The 20,391-nt window shown below is 42.2% G+C and overlaps 1 protein-coding gene across 6 annotated transcripts in view; it reads right to left on the bottom strand.

Moving 5' to 3' along the window:
- MITF (melanocyte inducing transcription factor) overlaps positions 1-5,642 on the bottom strand; it is a 226,576-nt gene extending 220,934 nt beyond the window's left edge. For all 6 annotated transcript variants that reach the window (XM_060109998.1, XM_060110000.1, XM_060110008.1 and 3 more), the window contains exon 1: positions 5,395-5,642. In XM_060109998.1, coding sequence (XP_059965981.1) covers positions 5,395-5,498 — 104 coding nt within the window. In that variant the 5' untranslated portion in view covers positions 5,499-5,642. The remainder of the gene's footprint in view (positions 1-5,394) is intronic.
- Positions 5,643-20,391: the final 14,749 nt, after the last annotated feature.

Raw genomic sequence — 20,391 nt, 5'->3', positions numbered from 1 at the left:
GCACACAGTGTGGCCTCAGTTAATGTTAGTTGGGTTTATTGGTATTAATCTGCATGTACTCAATAGATATATGTTGAATATGAATTTGTATGTATGTGCTGACACCACAACTGTTTTTTTTTTTTTAACCAGCATAAAGAAACTGTTAAGGACCGGATCAAAATTATAAAATGCGAAAGATTTATCTGCAGCACCTCATTAGGAGGAAAGCAAAAAGGGTTTTACCAAACTTGGGGTAATTTTATTGCATAAAAACACTGGCCTTAGAGAAGAAAGCCGGAGTCAACCAAAAGCGAACACCTTCTGGAAGGTCAGGACTCTCTGTTAAGTAATAAAGAAATAACAACAAGAACAACATCTGCTAACATTTACCGAGCACTTACCATGTGCCCAGCACCATGCTAATACTTTTCCATAGCCAATATCACAGTTAATGTCCTTAAGACTCCTAGGAGGCAGGTCCCCACTTGCCAGATGAGGAAACTGAGGTTAAAGGTCACCTAGCCTCCCCAAGGTCACCCAGCTTGTTAGGGACAGACAGAAATGCCAGAACAATGCTCTTAATCTCCATGCAAAGTAGTTCCCTGCAGATTGGACAGATAAAAAAATCAAGAAAACTTTCAGAAATCAATAAAAGATGGACAGTTCTGTCTTGCCAAGAATGGGTTATCATTTCATAAACAAAAGGGTATGTTTAGTAGGAAGACAGGAGGGAAAAATCTCAGAATAAGTCCAAGAAATGACAGTAGCCTTACACAGAAATACGTGTGTGTGAGCGTGCATGTGACACAACAGTCTTTTTCTTTGTCATTTTGACACAAACCTGTGACAGCTTCACACACACCTCTTTGAATCAGCATTTGGGAACCACTGCTGTATCTCGTCCTGCCATTATAAACCTAATACTCACTTTCATTCCCATTTCTTATTTGTGGGAAGTTAAATAACCATTATCTAAACCATTATTAAAACTTTGAGTAGAGGAGAAACTGGAATTAGATTAAACCAATTCTGAAGTCTGCCCAGGAAAAGGGCATTAGCAGCTTAAAAATCACAGAATTTAGCACTGCGTAAACGAAACAAAAGAACCATGAACCTGAAAGATGCTACCATATTTTTTTTAATGTTTTTTTTTCAGGACCCAAAGCCCTACAGAGAGTCCCTTCCCTGCTAGGAGCCCATTCAACAGTTCCACATCTGACCCCGACCCGACTGTGCCAATGTGTGAATTCTGGGTTCACCCCCTCATATTCAGCACTCTTCCTCTGCCACCCACCATTCAGGGCTCATTCCCAGGAGAACACACAAACGTTTCAAAAACCTTTGGGGAGGAACCAAACTGCCAACAGTACTTCACGAGAACCTTTTCTCATAGTGTGTGTCTTCCACCATACGACACAGCTTTGCCAGTCACTGAACAAAAGGGGGTTCCCATCATCTAAATCCATCAGCTTCACACTCCTAATGGCCAGGAGGTCTGGGTTAGGAATGAAACTGTCTCTCCCCATCAAACACCTGCACATCTGAGCTTAGCCCAAATGAAGAATATAAAACTCCTCTTTGGACAGACCCTGGTGGATACCTATTTTAAAAGAAACCAGAACCAAACACCCCATCCTGAGCGGGATGCAAAGGGAGAAAGCAACACATATTCAAACGACAAAACACTATTGTGCCAGGCATTGTCCTAGGCCAGTCAACGTGCAACAGGGGTGAGTCTGTCCCCCGTGGACACTGGTGGTGTCTGGAGACGAATTTGGTTGTCACAGCTGAGGGAAGGGAGCAACTGGCCTCTAGCAGGTGGAGGCCTGGGATGCTGTTAAATAACCTGCAATGCCCAGGACAGCCCCACATCAAAGAGCTATCCAGTCCAAAATGTCAACAGCACTGAGGTTGAGAAACTCTGTTCTAGGCTCTGGGGACACGACAGTAAACAAGGAAGAGACAGAAGTCCCTGCCCCCTTGGACCCTGCAGTCTAGTGTGGAGAAACATATTATAAATGTAACACATTAGAAAAGTATAGACTAGGTTATAATGTAAGTACTATGGAAAAAAACAGAGCAGGGCGAGGAAGACTGAGAGTTTGGAGGGAGAGCCACTGCGCAGAGCGTGGTCAAGTAGGCTTGGTGGGAATGACACTTAAAGGAAGATGTGAAGTTGGTTGGGGAAGGAACGAATGCTATTGCTCTCTGGACAAAGACAGAAAGAGGGGTCAGCAAGTGCAACATACAAAGGCCCAGAGGTGGAAGGGTCTGGAGTATTCCGGGAATGGTGAGGACACTGGCTGGAGCGGAGGGGGCCAGGAGAGTGGCAGCAAGAGATACAGTGAGAGCAGACAGGAAGCTTTCCCATACAATCTGCCTGGTACCATTTTAAGGGTCTCGAGTTTTACTGATATTAGGAGCTACTGGAGTGTTTTGAGGGTTCTGAGGAGAGAATAACATGATGTAACAACTTTTTTTTTTTTTTTTTTTTGTGGTATGCGAACCTCCCACTGCCGTGTCCTCTCCCGTTGCAGAGCACAGGCTCCGGACGCGCAGGCTCAGCGGCCATGGCCCACGGGCCCAGCCGCTCCGTGGAATGTGGGCTCCTCCCGGACCGGGGCACGAACCCGTGTCCCCTGCATCGGCAGGCAGACTCTCAACCACTGCGCCACCAGGGAAGCCCGATGTAACACATTTTAACACGGGGTTTCTCAACCTCGGCAGTGACAATTTGGGGTCAGACAATTCTTCATTGTGGGGCTGTCCTGTGTACTGGAGAGTGTTTAGCAGCATCTCTGGCCTCTACTTACTAGAGGCCAGTAGCAACCCCCATCCACTGTAACAACCAAAAATGTCTCCAGACATTGCCAAATGACCCGTGGGGGGCAAATCACCCCTAGGTTGAACACCAGTTTTAACAGGAACATTTTGGCTCCTGTATGAAAAAACCACTGAAAGCGGGTAAGGATGAAGGCAGGAGACCAGGTAAGAGACAGTCACCCAGGCGAGGGCGGGTGGCAGTTTGAACCAAAGTGGAGGCAGAGGAGTTGGTGACAAGTGGGCAGATTCTAGACATATTTTCAACTCCAAGAGACAATCCAGAAAATAAAACTGAGAGACAAAATAGTTGCAGCAGTCTTCACCTTCCAATTTCAACTTTTTCCAAGCAAAATTAAAAGAAGGGAGGTGCCCCGGCAAAGACTTAACAACAAAAAGCCACGAGGAGGCCCTGAACGTGCAGCCCTTGTAGAGTCATACAACAGATGTTGATGACAGTACATTAGACAACTGTGGAAAACAGTACTATACAGAAATTTTGCCAACCCCATATATTTATTCACAGATTTTATTTCACTGGTTTATTTCAAAGAGCATGTGTCTGCTCCACAGACAAGTTTTACAGCGTTTTTAATTTAGCCTTCCTCTGCACACCAGTTCTGTCCCGCACCTGTTTCCAGCTTCAACGTGTGAAGCCAGAGCTTCCCACATCCCCGAATTTTTCCTTACACGTGCAAGCTAGCTCCTGAGGACATTCAACCCTTGCAAGTCTTTTTTTTTTTTTTTTTTGCCGACTCTGAAAAAGAACAGGCCCCAAATCCTCCAACGTGAGTTTCATGAAATTCATTTGGGTTTTTCCAGATGGTATTTTCCTCGCTCTCTCAAACTCATTTATATTATTTATCAGCTACCATCAAAAACGTTCCAAACAGTCCGGTTATTTCTTTCAGGACCACACACACACACACACACACACACACACATACACACACACACACACACACACACACCCTCATTCTGGCCATGTAAGCATTTGCTTATAGAAGCAAAAGCAGAGACTGCTCGGTAAAACACTGGTCCCTTCAGCCGAATGCAGATAAAGCCCCAATGAGCATAACCAACAATACCCTTTACACACTATTACTCCACACCCCCAACCCCCAATGCACACAATCTAGGCTCACACACAAAACAGCCATTATGAAGAGAAACCATCAACTAAAGGCTGGTTTTAGGCAACTAACTGCACAGGTTTCCTTCCAATCTCTGTTAAGCATCTGCCAAGAGGCTGCTTCAGCCACCCAGTCAGTGCGTGCACTGTTCCCACATTTTCTTCCCCGAAGTGGATTCAGACTCTCACACAGCCGTGAAAGAAGCAAACCTGGCTACACTTTCCACTGGATCAAGTACCAGACCCATGTGCCCCAGCAGCTAAGATCACACCACCTCACTCCTGATTCAGCTGTCTCTCTTGATTCACCCTGATTTCTGGACCCTCCTCCCCTCTGCCAGCCAGGGCCCTTCACCCAGGCCCTACCCACCGAGAGGGGCGGGAAGGAAGGTCTGAGAAGGGTGCAGAAGCACTGCAGAACCTTCCAGTTACAGCCTCATCTTACCTCACAACTGAGAGAGGTGGAACTAAACCCTCTCTACTCACGGCCTCAAATGACCATCTCCCTCTTAGTAAACATTGGAAATGTCCTGAGTAGCCACAGGGCAGACAAAAAGGAAGACACCCAACCCGTTCCGACGGACGAGTGGGAATGGAGCCAGCGTAGGAAGTGGGCACTAGGGGTGGTGGGCCGCCAGAGCAGCAGATGTCTTCATTCCTCTCCCAGAAAGTTTTTTAAATCCCCAGAGAATTAAACACTTGTCGCTGCCCAACAGGGGACACTCCTCAAACCCTCCATCTGAAAGCTTCTTCCCCTCCAGGGAAGGCCTGCATTTGAACGGGACCCTATAGCCCGGGGAGTTCAAGCTGGACGAGGAGACACGCCCCCCCCCCCCCCCCGCTGCTCGCCACCCCCCCGCCCCTCCCGCGCTGGGGTGCAGCGGCCAGGAAGGTGAGGGGCGGGCCTTGGGAAACCTCACCTGGAGGCCGCCTGGGGCGGGTTTTCCCAGAGGGGTGGTCGGACTCCTAAGAGGCAACCACACAGGAGCTAACTGCTTCCCTCTAACATCGCGCTCGATCCACCCCAAGCTCTCCCTCTCCAAGTGCTCAGCCCGCTGGGATCTTCAGGAAAAGGGTTCACTCGAAACTCTTTTTCCTCCTTCCCATCCGGACAGCGTCCGGGCCCGGCGCTCCTCCTCCCCCACCTCCGCGCCGCGACACTCCCCAGCCCCCAACAGCTCTCAGCAGCTGGTATCCCCAACCGAGGGTCCCCTCGTCCGCGCGGCCCGTCCCGGGCTGCCCGCCGCGCCCCCAAAGTGCGCCTGGGCGGAGAACCCCGTTGGCGCACCGACCCAGCGGTCGCGGCCCCCAACTGCGGGGATCAGTTCGCCCTCTGCCCCGGGGCAAGGGCACGGGGTCCTTGTCCCAGAGCCCCGGCGAGCGGCTTTCGTCGCCCCAGGGTGGGAGGCGCGGGGTTCCCTAGCCGCCGGCCGCGCCTCCCTCCAGCTGTCACCACTCACCTGCTCTTCAGGGGTTGACTCTTGAGTTCGTAATAGGTTTTGGGCTCTTCGTGAAACTCCTCCCCGACTTCGAAATCCGGCACGATCCCCGATTCCGACTGCATGGCTCCCGCTTCCCGTCCTCCCACTGCTCCAAAGTGAGAACCGAGCCTGGGGGCGGAGGGGAGGTGGCGGGGCCTGGGTCCCCCGAGCGGTGCGCCCCCGCGCAGTGCAGAGCTCAGCCCGCTGGCCCGCGGCGGCCGCCAACCCAGGCGCCCGGAGTTTACACTCGCACCCGGGCGGGAGGGGCGGCTTCCCGGCGCCGCCTGGGATCTGTAGTCCCGACCGGGCGGGGCACTCCCGGCTTGCCACGAAAGCCGCTGCCCCGAAAACTACAATTCCCAGAAGGCCAAGCGAGGGCAGAGGCAACGTGGTAGACACCGCTAGTGCAACTCCTGTTTGGATTCATTGTCAATGTCAGCAGCTCCTATCCCTCCTCTCTCGCCACTTGCTTCAACGGTACAGACGTGGCTATTTAATATTAATAAGAACGGACTTCAGCCCAGCTCTCCTACCATCACTCCTCCTCCCAGCTCACACATTCGCGAGGGCACGCCAAGTCCTTATTTTTTTTAAAAAAGGGTTTTGACACTGAAAAGTTTCAGCCTTCAAGCCTCCCTTAAAATAAGAAGACTTTCTATCAGGCTACATGCTTCCCAGCGCTGCTGCGACAAATCAACTTGTCCTCGGTTTGGAACTGAGTGGAGGAACTTTCCTTCACTTTGTAAGTAAAACAGTACTGTAGAAAGTGTTCTTGTTTGTTCCTTTCCCGTAACTCAATCTGGGCTTTTACAATACTGTTCATCCATCTGGATGACTCTCCCCTTTATCCAATTAGCCACTTCTAATCTAAAGCGGTACTTGAAAGGTGCGGTTAATTTTAAAACGCACGAAGTTACAAAACAGCGTCGTCACCGTCTGCTTTTAATTTCTCAGTTGGCTGGGAGTTCAAATGAGATTGTCCTGACATTTCAGACGTGCAGTTGTGGGGCGCGTGAAATGTACAAGCGTCAACCCCCCACCCCCACCCCACCTTCCCGGCACTCATTTAGGTAACAGATTAACAGGCTCTGTTATGGCTCGTTTGAACTTCCAGTCTTTCCCTCTGATTAGTTCCAGTAGGGTGTTTTCCTCCTTTTAAAAGTGTTTTGAGGCATCAGGGAGGAAGTAGAGAGTTGGAGGGTGGCTTTTAAAGTTCTAAGACCCACAGTTGAAATCCCGAGTCCTTCTCTAAAGTGCTGTGTAATCATCAGCTTGTCACTTGATTCCTAGAAGCCTCAATTTCTTCATCTGTAAAGGAGGAGATTGGCAAACTTGTTTTTTGAAGCTGTTGCAAGGTCAAATGCAAGAGAGTGATCTGTAATCTATAAAAATGCTGCTCAATGGTCAGTTTTATTTATTAGATCTTGAAGATATCCCTTTCAGACTAACACTTCATCTGTGAGTTTGTCCTTTCAAAAGTAAAAATTAAATGATCACCCTGCGAGAAAACTCTAAGGAGGCTAGACTAATGATGGGCACCTCCCAGGAGTTGGCTGTTTGCTAGTTTGCCTCACATGAGGCATTTTTAAGTTCACATTAGGTCCATACCATTAAAATATGACAGAACCTGAACCTTCCTAAGAAAAATAGGCTTTTTGTGCTCATGAATATGGGATCCCAGATTCCGTGATAGAGACTGCTAGAAATTAGATGTTAAAAGTTTTTTTTAAAAAGTGTTATTCTGTGCCAGAAGGGAGAGGAAATGTAAAACATGCAGGAAACATTGAGTCTAGACTCCTAGTCTCATCTTGTTTCTCAACTGTAGGTGGTTGGAATGTGGTAGAAGGGGTTGATTATAATATTAAGTTTGGGGTATTACAGGCATTTAAGGGGTATGGGCCAGAGATACTATACATCTTGCACAATGACAAACTGTCTTGTCCAAATATCATTGGTACCCGCGTTGAGAAACACTGGAGTCTTCTTAATCTTTTGGTTCACCAGAAGCCTTTTAATGTGAGGAAAGCTATGGACCCTCTCCCCAGAAAATGTAGATGAAAACAAGATTCTTGTGCATAATTTTGGTCTGTTGACCTTTAAAGGCTATCAAGGACTTCAGTTAGAACTGTAGTTTATAACCTCTTTAGAACTACAATGAAACAGTCCATTTTGTCATTATATCCAATAGTGACCTGCTAGACCTAAGGGACCAAACCCAAAGGGGAAAAAACTGTCAGAAAAGCTAACACACCTGAACTTAGCTCCAACTAAGTAAGCTTGCCCGTAGGTACACAGAGGTAGCTGTTATTTTTTCCCCTACACCTTTTCTTCTGATCTCATCCTACTCTTGGTTCGTCCTACTCTTCCATTACCTATAGTAGGGTTACTGATGACAGTGCCATCGCTACCCAGTGGGAATGGATACGTGACTAGTCCTGAGCCACCAGTGGGTCCATTTTCCTAGCCATGGTGATTCCTTTAGGGATGGACACAGTACCCTAACATGACTAGAAGTCCTCCTTGGGACTTTTCTTCTAGGGCAACTGGGGAAGACTGTCTGATTCTTGGAAGCACAGTGCTGGATGGAAGGAAAGCTAGAGCTTATTACTTATGGCCCCAAAGGGAAGCTGATCAAAAATGAGAGAGAATGAGACAAGATCAACAATCAAAGAGAAGCAGAAACAAGCAAAACTGAGAAATAGAAAACAACAATAACATTGTTTCAGCTCCCTGTTCCAACCATACCTGAAGCCAGATATCCTTGGACTTTTCAGATATATGAACCAAAAATTTTTTTTCTTTTTGGTGGAACTGTTTTCGTTTACGCTTCTGTCACTTGCAACCAAAAGAGCTTTGAGTAATTACCTTAAAAACCTTTTACTCCATTTAATGGACAGTTTTCTGTGGACTTCCATGCCATTAATTCATGTAACAAAAAGTTGGGGATGGCCCCTGGCAGATGACCCCTGTAATCCCTCTTCATTAGTGAATTAAACCCTAGGAGTAGATGCCTCTTCTTTTAAAAAGGTGATAAAGATCAATAGCTCCATACATTTCAACCAAGGACCATGACTGTTAAAAGCACCAAGGCAATGGCTAGAGATTATAATTATTGTCATTAATAATATGACCTATATGTATGTAATACTTTACTTTTTTTACACGTTTGTCACATGTACCTCTTATTGTAGCACTTAAGAATCCAGCAAGGAGAAAGAAATCATAAAGATCAGAGCAGAAATAAATGAAGTAGAAACAAAGAAAACTATAGCAAAGATCAATACAACTAAAAGCTGGTTCTTTGAGAAGATAAACAAAGTTGATAAACCTTTAGCCAGACTCATCAAGAAAAAGAGGGAGAGGACTCAAATCAATAAAATTAGAAATGAAAAAGGAGAAGTAACAATGGACACCGCAGAAATACAAAGCATCATAAAAGACTACTACAAGCAACTCTATGCCAATAAAATGGACAACCTGGAATAAATTCTTAGAAAGGTATAACCTTCCAAGACTGATCCAGGAAGAAACAGAAAATATGAAAAGACTGATCACAAGCACTGAAATTGAAACTGTGATTAAAAATCTTCCAACAAACAAAAGTCCAGGACCAGATGGTTTCACAGGTGAATTCCATCAAACATTCAGAGAAGAACTAACACCCATCCTTCTCCAACTCTTCCAAAAAATTGCAGAGGAAAGAACACTCCCAAACTCATTCTACAAGGCCACAATCACCCTACTACCAAAATCAAACAAAGATACTACAAAAAAAGAAAATTACAGACCAATATCACTGATGAATATAGATGCAAAAATCCTTGACAAAATACTAGCAAACAGAATCCAACAACACATTAAAAGGATCATACACCATGATCAAGTGGGGTTTATCCCAGGTGTGCAATGATTCTTCAATATATGCAAATCAATCAATGTGATACACCATATTAACAAACTGAAGAATAAAAACCATATGATCATCTCAACAGATGCAAAAAAACTTTTGACAAAATTCAACACCCATTTATGATAAAAACTCTCCAGAAAGTGGGCATAGAGGGAATCTACCTCAACATAATAAAGGCCATATACAACAAACCCACAGCAAACATCATTCTCAATGGTGAAAACTGAAAGCATTTCCTCTAAGATCAGGAACAAGACAAGGATGTCCACTCTTGCCACTCTTATTCAACTTAGTTTTAGAAGTCCTAGCCACAGCAATCAAAAGAAAAAGAAATAAACAGAACACAAATTGGAAAACAAGAAGTAAAACTATCAATGTTTGCAGATGACATGATACTATACATAGAGAATCCTAAAGATGCCACCAGAAAATTACTAGAGCTAATCAATGAATTTGGTAAAGTTGCAGGATACAAAATTAATGCATACAAATCTCTTGCATTCCTATACACTAACAATGAAAGATCAGAAAGAGAAATTAAGGAAACAATCCCATTCACATTGCAACAAAAAGAATAAAATACCTAGGAATAAACCTACCTAAGGAGGTAAAAGACCTGTACTCAGAAAACTATGACACTAATGAAAGAAATCAAAGATGACACAAACAGATGGACAAATATACCATGTTCTTGGATTGACAGAATCAATATTGTGAAAATGACTATACTACCCAAAGCAATCTACAGATTCAATGAAATCCCTATCAAATTACCAGTAGCATTTTTACAGAACTAGAACAAAAAAAATCTTAAAATCTGTATGGAGACACAAAAGACCCTGAATAGCCAAAGCAGTCTTGAGGGGAAAAAAATGGAGCTGGAGGAATCAGACTCCCATACTTCAGACTATACTACAAATCTACAGTAATCAAGACAATATGGTACTGGCACAAAAACAGAAATATAGATCAATGGAACAGGATAGAAAGCCCAGAGATAAACCCTTGCACCTATGGTCAACTAATCTATGACAAAGGAGGCAAGGATATACAATGGAGAAAAGACAGTCTCTTCCATAAGTGGTGCTGGGAAAACTGGACAGCTACATGTAAAAGAATGAAATTAGAACACTCCTTAACACCATACACAAAAATAAACTCAAAATGGATTAAAGATCTAAATGTAAGACAGGACACTATAAAACTCTTAAAGGAAAACATAGGAAAAACATTCTTTGACATAAATCACAGCAAGATCTTTTTTGATCCACCTCCTAGGGTAATGGAAATAAAAACAAAAATAAACAAATGGGACCTAATGAAACTTAAAATCTTTTGCACACCAAAGGAAACTACAAACAAGATGAAAAGACAACCCTCAGAATGGGATAAAAGATTTGCAAATGAATCAACAGACAAAGGATTAATCTCCAAAATATATAAACAGCTCATGCAGCTCAATATTAAAAAAACAAACAACCCAATCCAAAAATGGGCAGAAGACCTAAATAGACATTTCTCCAAAGAAGAAATACAGATGGCCAAGAAGCACGTGAAAAGCTGCTCAACATCACTGATTATTAGAGAAATGCAAATCAAAACTACGAGGTATCACCTCACACCAGTTAGAATGGCCATCATCAAAAAGTCTACAAACAATAAATGCTGGAGAGGGTGTGGAGAAAAGGGAACCCTCTTGAACTGTTGGTGGGAATGCAGATTGATACAGCCACTATGGAGAACAGTATGGAAGTTCCTTAATAAACTAAAAATAGAATTAGCATATGACCCAGCAATCCCACTACTGGGCATATACCCAGAGAAAACCATAATTCAAAAAGATACGTGCACCCCAGTGTTCATTGCAGCACTATTTACAATAGCCAGGTCATGGAAGCAACCTAAATGCCCATCAATAGGCAAATGGATAAAGAAGAAGTGGTACATATATACAATGGAATATTACTCAGCCATAGAAAGGAACAAAACTGGGTCATTTTTAGAGACATGGATGGATCTAGAGACTGTCATACAGAGGAAGTAAGTCAGAAAGAGAAAAACAAATATCGTATATTAACGCACAGATGTGGAATCTAGAAAATGGTACAGATGAACCAGTTTGAAAGGCAGAAATAGAGACACAGATGTAGAGAACAAACATATGGACACCAAAGGGGGAAAGTGGCGGGGGGATGGTGGTGGTGGGATGAATTGGGAGATTGGGATTGACATATATACACTAATATGTATAAAATAGATAACTATTAAAAACCTGCTGTATAATAAATAAATTAATTAAATTAAAAATTTTTTTAAATCCAGCAGGGATAGATAGGCAAGGGTCCCCATTTTAATATGCATTGAACATGCACTGGTTATGAACATGGCATTGTGTTAGGTACCCAGACTACAAGAATGTGTTTGACTTCCTTCCTGCCCTCAAGAGGCTCGAAGTCCAGGAGTTGAGTCAAGGTCTGCAACACAATGAGAAACCATACCGAAGGCAGCAAATGCTAGGCAGTGATAACTGGTGTGTGATTTATACTTTTATATTCATTTATCTTAACAACTATTTATGGAGCATCTATTCTGTGCCAGCCACATTATGTGCTAGATATAGGGGAAATAGCAGTGATGAGCTACCTGTATTCCCTATACTCAGGACATGGTCCCTGCCTTTTTAGAAATAGGAATGAAAGTGATTTCATGGATAAATAAAGTGATAGACAGGTAAATACTACAAGTGTCTGAAAAAGGAGCAACTACTGAGGGCAAGAAAGAGATGAGTTCTTGGAGGAAAAAAGAAAGGAAGGAAGAAAGAAAGAAAGTGGAAGGAAGGAAGGAAAGGAGGGAGGGAGGAAGGAAGAGAAAGAGAAAAGAAAGAAAAAGAAAGAAGGAAAGAAAGAAAAGAAAGAAAGAAAGACAGAAAAGAAAGAAATGTAAGGTATAAAATATGAAAACTACCACCAATTCACAGAAAAAAAAATGAGAGAGAATTATGTTAATAATACCACAAGGATTCAATAAGACAAACCCAGATACTGAGAAATTCTACAAGACATTAAGAAATCTTCAAAAAACAAATAGCATGAAATAAAGGGGCAGGAGGAACTGGTACAGGCTTTTTTTTTTTTTTTTTTGCGGTATGCGGGCCTCTCACTGTTGTGGCCTCCCCCGTTGCGGAGCACAGGCTCCGGACGCGCAGGCTCCGGACGCGCAGGCTCAGCGGCCATGGCTCACGGGCCCAGCCGCTCCGCGGCACATGGGATCCTCCCAGACCGGGGCACGAACCCGCATCCCCTGCATCGGCAGGCGGACTCTCAACCACTTGCGCCACCAGGGAGGCCCAGGTACAGGCTTTTAAAGATTTAAAAGACATATTAGATGTGTGAATTACATCTTGATTTTAAAAATGATCTGGAAAAAAAAGAGACATATCACTCAAATACATTCTGTAGACTTTATCTGAGTTCTGATTTGAGCAAAGCAAAGAGGATGATTAATAAACAATCCAATGCAAAATTTGTGAAGCTTGGATATGAAGCTGATTGCAATGGAGCAACTGAAGAGTCATGAGGGTTAAGAGCTGAGCAATGGGTCTGGGGAGAGTTTTACCTTGTTAAGAACTGTTAAAGAAAAGATTATTCTGACACTTATTGAAGAACAGTAAGCCCAACTTTATTCAGGGGGACTATCGCCATAGGTGTAGGAACTACTGCAATGGGTGGGGTTTTGCAGTAGAGGAAAGATACTGGGCTCAACTTCAAATACAACAAGGAAAGGTGGGGGTTTATATCCAAGAAACAGAATGTGTATTGGGGTGCGGAAGGTGGTCAGTGGGTAGAAGGTTGCTAAAAGTGTAGTGTAATTCTTGGCTTAAACTGACCTAACAGGATTCTTGCTGAAGGCAGGCTCGGGTAATCAGATATTTCCTGGGGGATGGCGGGGATGAAAAAGGTGATCAGATATTGAGGGTGGGAGGTGCTGGTTAAACTGACTTGACTAGATTCTTGCTGAAATTGGTCAATGCAAGTGGAAGTCCAAAAGTCAAGGCCTAGTTGGGAAGAGGATTCAGAGGAGACTGACTAAAATTTCGTCAAGGAGAGATTCAAAGCAAAGAAGTGCCTTTTATAGGGAATACAGCCAACATTTCGTAACAACTTTAAATGGAGTCTAATCTATAAAATATCAAATCACTATGTTGTACTTTTGAAATTAATACTGTATAAATCAATTCTACTTCAATATTTAAAATTAGAACAAAATTTAAAAAATTTTTTTTAAAAGAAGTGCCTTTTATAGCTCATGAGGCCCAAATCCAGGCTGTGGCAGCAGGTGACTGTCACCCCAGTTATCAGGGCAATGGAGGAAGAGTGGTTTGACCCTCATCTGGACTTTGACTCTAAACCCAATGCAGAGCTATCAGTGAAAGTCATGCTTTCATTCTTGTTCCAAGTTATCTTCGGCCACAGGAACTGAAGTAAGAAGGAGAACACCAAACATTCCATAAGATAATATAGCAGAAAGAGGAGATATACACTCCAAAGTGGGCATTCCTGCTTCTCTGAATTCCTATAAACAGCTACCAAAGTGAGGTTACTGGCTTGTATGTAAAATATTTAAAACATATTTTTCTTATAGAAAAATAATAATTTTTTTCATTAGAAAATACAGATAAGTAAAAGAGAAAGAATTGTAAACACCTATAATACCACTATCCAGAGATATTTGTACCTAGGTATATATATATATCATTATATATAAATATATATATATCATATATATAATTTCAAGAAATACTCAGGGGCTTCCCTGGTGGCGCAGTGGTTGGGAGTCCGCCTGCCGATGCAGGGGACACGGGTTTGTGCCCCGGTCCGGTAAGATCCCACATGCCACGGAGTGGCTGGGCCCGTGAGCCATGGCCGCTGAGCCTGCGCGTCTAGAGCCTGTGCTCTGCAATGGGAGAGGCCACAACAGTGAGAGGCCCGCGTACCAAAAAAAAAAAAAAAAAAAAAAGAACTATTCAGAAGGAGATCATACTAAATATACCATTTCATCACCTACTTTTCCCTTTCATGTAGTATTATAAGTGGCTTTCCTCGTCTATAACATCATGTTAATATTTTTAAAATATACTTTCCATTCAGTAAATTTACTAGAACTTATTTTTCTAATTTCTGTATTGCTGGACCTTTAGATTGTTTTCCATTTTTCACTATTACAGGTAATTTCAGTAAATTTACTAGAACTTATTTTTCTAATTTCTGTATTGCTGGACCTTTAGATTGTTTTCCATTTTTCACTATTACAGGTAATTCCGCTCCTATCCTAGTAACTAAATCTTTGCTCCCATCCACAATAATCGCCTAGGGATTGAATTGCTAGGCCAAAAAGCAGGCATGCTTTTGAAATTTTTTCAAGAGGGCTCTTTCTAGAACACAAATCTCATCTTGTCCTTTCCCTAGTTTAAAATTTTAGGATCCCCATTGCTCTAGAATAAAGACCAGGCCCTTTAACATTGGATACCCAGCTCTCCGTGTCCTGGATCTTCCTACCCCTCTGGACCTCCTCTGAGATCACTCCCTGACTTCCATATTGAGTAGCTGCAGTGACCCCAAACTGCTGAAGCTCCTGGAATATGCCAGTCCATTTCTCTCTGCCTGGGGCATCTTTCCCTCCTCTTTTGCCTACACACTTCTTTAGCCTTTAAGACTGAGCTCAGACGTTATCTCCAGGAAGCCTGCCAAGCTTCATCAAGTTCCCCGTTGGTTTAAGGGCCCCATCCCTAAGTTCCCTAGATATACTATCTCCAGTACCCTGTATTATAATTTCTGCTTAACTTTCTGTACACAGCTCCCACCACCCCACAACCCTACTCCCATCACCACCACAAACACACACAGCCAATGCACCCCTCTCCCTGCCCAGACTGTGAGCTCCCAGAGGGCTGCAACCATGACCACAACGGATGTTTAAGAACTGTCTATTGAATAAATGAATGGGTTAGTCATCAAGTAAAAGAAAGTATGTTTTTTAGCAAACTCACATTGTTTCTTTTTGTAATGAGAGCAAAGATATTGCAAGTGAAAATAGAATTTTTAGAAGGTTTTCCACAGTGCCCATTTGTACATAGGCAAATACTGATGGAACAAAAGAACTAATTTCTTCTCCATCACTAATGCTCTATCCTAGTCTGAATTGATTTATCAGAGCAGAATTTAGCCTGTATCCCAGTAGCATTCCTGATAAGGAAGCTGAGATCTCTTCATTAGAGCAACAAGTGGACACATTCAGACTTGCTAGTGGGAGATTTGGAAAAACATCATGCTGGAAAATAACCGAATGAATCAGTTAGCACTTATTAAAGGAACTAAAATCAGAAACCAAAATAAGCCAAGATACATGCACATTTCCTGTTGTGAAGGTAGCTGGGGTAAACCTCAAGGGATTTGACGTTCCCAACCATGTTAGCACAAAATAGTGTCAGAAAGTTTTAAAAGACAAGGACTCATTTGTCAGGTTGCAGATGAAAATATATTCATCTTTATTTCCCCCTAGAACCCAGTGAGGAGTGAAGACTCAATGCACTGCTGTTGAATTGGCTTGCCAAAGTAGTATGCTAAAATATGAAACCCCAGGGATCAAAGTCAAGTAGCTGGAAAAAACAAAACTTCTGGCCTAGGAGCAAATGAAGAAGGGGCGGTCCCCAGGGACTTACTTCTTAGCGATGAATTAGAGTGGACCACAAAGGAATTAATACTTGTAAAACACATAGACCAGTGAATGGCATATGACACACTCCACACAAGACTTTTGTAAAATAAGTAAAATAAATAAATCTTTATTTCTTTATTCATTTAAAAAATATCTGTGTCGTACTTACTCTGTGCCATTCACATACTGAGAAAGACTAGTTGACTGATTCACTAAAGGTTTCCAGAGTTTGTTCAATTTAAGCAAAAATAGGTTTAAATGTATAGTAATAGTCTGACCTCCTTTTCTGCATCAGAAGGGCCTACTGGCTGGCTCTATTCTTTGGCTCCACCACTAACCAGCTGTGTGACCTTAAGTAAGATACCTAAATCACCCTAATCTCAATTTCCTTTTATGTAAAAATGGGGTGATAGAAGCAAATTGGTGTTAGTGAGAATTAAATAAGGAAATCAGTATAATGCACTTTGCTTTATATTGTCTGGAACTCATAAGAACTCTTGGCAAATTTTATATTATTATTACTGTGGATTGTTGCTATCATTGTTTCTGTTCCTCTTTTGACCATACCTTAAATTAGCCTTTAGGAATCCACTAATCTATGTTTGAGGCACAAAAGAGAACAGAACACTTTGTTTCCAATGTCAATTCTCTCTTTTTTTTTTTAAAGATCTTTTCTTGCAATTATGAAATAAATTACAGTTTGGAAAAGTGCACAAAACATAAATGTATTCTTTTACAAATAATGATCTTTGTCCACTTACAACTTCTTCCCTCAAAGAGGTAACCACTTTTACAGTAAACATTTCTTCTTTTCTTCTATAGTGTTTTGTTTTTTTTTTTTTTTTTTTGTGGTACGCGGGCCTCTCACTGTTATGGCCTTTCCCGTTGTGGAGCACAGGCTCCAGACGCGCAGGCTCAGCGGCCATGGCTCACGGGCCCAGCCACTCCACGGCATGTGGGATCTTCCCGGACTGGGGCACGAACCCATGTCCCCTGCATCGGAAGGCGGACTCTTAACCACTGCGCCACCAGGGAAGCCCGTCTTCTATAGTTTTAACACCTAAATATGCCACCCTAAGTAAGCAATATAGTTTTTTCTTGCCTATTTGGGGGATTTAGATAAATGAAATTATGCCAACCAGCTTCCAAGATGGCCCCTGGTGATCTCTCCCTACATTGAATCAGGACTAGTTTGTGTGACCAAACTCTAAGGCTATCAAAAAAGTTTACTGCAACTTCTGCGTAGTTTCAGATTGTTCAATCTGAGGGGACCATGAGGAAACTAGAAGAGGCCCATGTGGACAGGAACTGAGGTCTCCCACCAACAGCCAGCACCAACTAGCCAGCCTTGTGATTGAACCACCTTAGAAGTGGATCCCCCAGCCCAAGCCAAGGCTTCAGATGACTGTAGCCCCAAAGGGCATTTGGCTACAACTTCATGAGCACCCCTGAGCCAGAAACACTCCAATCCACTCCCAAATCTCTGACCCACAAAAACCATGAGCAATGATAAATAATTTCTGTTGTATTAAACCAAGAAGCTTTGGAATAATTTGTTATGCAGCAATAGATAAATAATCAGAAATTACACAATGTGAATTCCCTTGTATCTTGATTCTTCTACTCAAAATTCTTTTAAAGATACATCTGTATGATACTGTGTATAACTTTATTTCTATTACTATATGGATACATTTTGCTTTGACTTCTATAAACATTTTTGTCTGGGTCGGGGGTGGGGGTTGGGGGGGTTGGGGGGGATTCTTAACTTGCAGGGCTTGAGAAGGGATACTTGTTGATTTGGAGGCAGTTTTCTGCCAGTATGGGAGGGGAGGATAAACAGCATTTGACACCTTTGAGGCCAAGTTTACCATTAGTATTTTAGTAATCCAGATATCTTGAATAACCAAAAAACAAGACGTTTTTGGAATGATCCTTATCTCTTTTCACTGTAAACACAGTCATCCCGAGTGACAGCCTTACTTGCCCTTCATATCACCACAGAAGTAGACAGTAGACTTCTCTGCCTCTCAAATAGACTAGAGGAAAGGATGGGGTGGAGACATACACCCTCCTGGGATATATTTTCCTCTGACTGACAATTAAAGCAAACACATTTTCAACCTGCTACAGGCTCAGAATATCATGTTTTCTTAATATTTAAGCTGTTTGATCAAGCAGCAATCTTGAGTACCTTCAATCCACAGCCATGTGGGATGGCTCAGCCCTTTGTACTCTGCTACCATTTCAGTAGGACACACAAACTAACTAAGAAATGGGGACTGCAAATCAGTTACCTGGGAAAAAAGTAAGGATATGAATTCCATTTCTAGGAATCTATACTACAGAAATACGCTCACAAAGATGTGAAGATGTATATACAAGAATTTTTTTTGCAATGTTTTTCATTATTCTGGAAAACTGGGTCCATGGCACAGAGGCTGTAGTTAAATTATGATGCACTCTTACAGCTGAACTCTATGCAAGTGAGACAGTGAGAATGAGCTCTATGGGCAGACATAGAAAGATGTCCAAAATAAATTTTACATGAAAAAAAGCACATTGCAAGCAATATATGTCAATTCTATTTTCATTTAAGGAACAAACTTTGCATGTGTGTGTGTGTGTGTGTGTGCGTGTGATGGTGTATATAAATTAAACCATTAACGGCTATTACTGGGGCCGAAGGAGGAATTATAAAGAAATTTCACTTTCAAAATCACACATTTTGTAATGTCTTATTTTGTAACAACATACATACGTGGCTTTTGAAAGTAAAGGGGAAAATGGTTATTTTAAAATTTGCCATTTGGGTCAGTAACAAGAATGGCAATGATTACGATGAGAAAAAGTAATAAATTATAGATTTAACCCTTAGGACTCGCTTTAGTGTTTGACATAGGACCTTCTTTTATCCACGCTTCCCAATCATTTCTACAGTTAATCAAAGAGCTGTGAAAACCAGACAGCATAAAAAAGCTGAGCCATAAATAACTAAAGTATATATTTCCTTTATCATACTCCCTTTTAAAAATTTTCACGAGCAATATATATTCATTTTAGAAGACTTGGAAAAGACTACAATAAACAAAAAGAAAAAATTATCTGTAATTGAACCACCAGAGAGAAATACACTTAGTATTTTCCTGGACAGCTGTCCAAATTTATTACTAATGTTACTACACACACACAAACACACACACACAGCAAAGGACAGCATAAACAAGATGAAAGCTTGGGTCAGCAGTTCACTCCTTTGACCAGAGGGAGTTGGGTACTGTTGATTGACAGATGTACCAATACCACATGGGATGGAGGTGGGGCAGTCCCCCAAAGGGAAAGGGAGGTGCTCTTAAGAGAAGAAGGAAAAAAGGAAGGAAGGCTGACTCAATCAAAAAACTGATGTTCACTGCACTAATTTCCTTCTTTTTCCCCATCCTGTTCCTATCTTTTTTTCCCATTTTCTTTTCTTTTCTTTTTTTCCTTTTTTTTTTTTTTTTTTTTTTTGTTTTTTGAAGTATAGTTGGCTTACAGTGTTGTATTAGTTTCAGGTATACAGAAAACTGCTTCAGATTCTTTTCCCTTATAGCTTATTACAAGATATTGAGTATATTTCCCTGTGCTATACAGTAGGTCCTTGTTAGTTATCTCTTTTATATATTAGTGTGTATATGTTAACCACAAACTCCTGGTTTATCCCCCCTCCCTTTCCACTTTGGTAACCATAAGTTTGTTTTCTCTATTTGTGAATCTATTTCTGTTTTGTAAATGAGTTCATATGTGTTCTTTTTAAAGATTCCATATATAAGCGATATCATATATTTGTCTTTCTTTTTCTGACTTACTTCACTTAGTATGATAATCTCTAGGTCCCTCCATGTTGCTACAAATGGCATTATTTCATTCTTTTTTCTTTTATGGCTGAGCTGTTCCTGTCTTCTCTCTCATTTCCTATTCTGAATTTTCTGCTTTTATTCTGCCGATCACTGTCTTAGGTTTGGCAGCCAGTGACAGGCTTTATGTAATTGAGCTTGTCGGGTTCCAGTGTCTAGGGGTTTCTAATCTCTACTTTGATGACTCTAAGAAAATGTCTTCTGCATAGATGTTTGAACTGCAGCACATTCCCCTGTTTTTCAACACAAAGAGTCTCAATAATATCGCAGTACTCCATACCTTTCATGTCTTCCTGAACATTCTCCTACAGAAACCCCAGGAGGGAAGACCATTGGAGCTGAGTCATCTGATAGCAGTACCCTACAAAATCAACCCATGGGTTCCTGCTACAGAGATCTCCCAAGGACCCCTGGTTCCTGCCCTTCCCCAGACATGATAGTTCAACTCTTCCTTCTGGT

The sequence above is a fragment of the Mesoplodon densirostris genome, chromosome 10, assembly GCF_025265405.1.
Source record: "Mesoplodon densirostris isolate mMesDen1 chromosome 10, mMesDen1 primary haplotype, whole genome shotgun sequence".
NCBI classification, from domain to species: Eukaryota; Metazoa; Chordata; class Mammalia; order Artiodactyla; family Ziphiidae; genus Mesoplodon; species Mesoplodon densirostris.
This window is presented reverse-complemented; position numbering and strand designations above follow the sequence as displayed.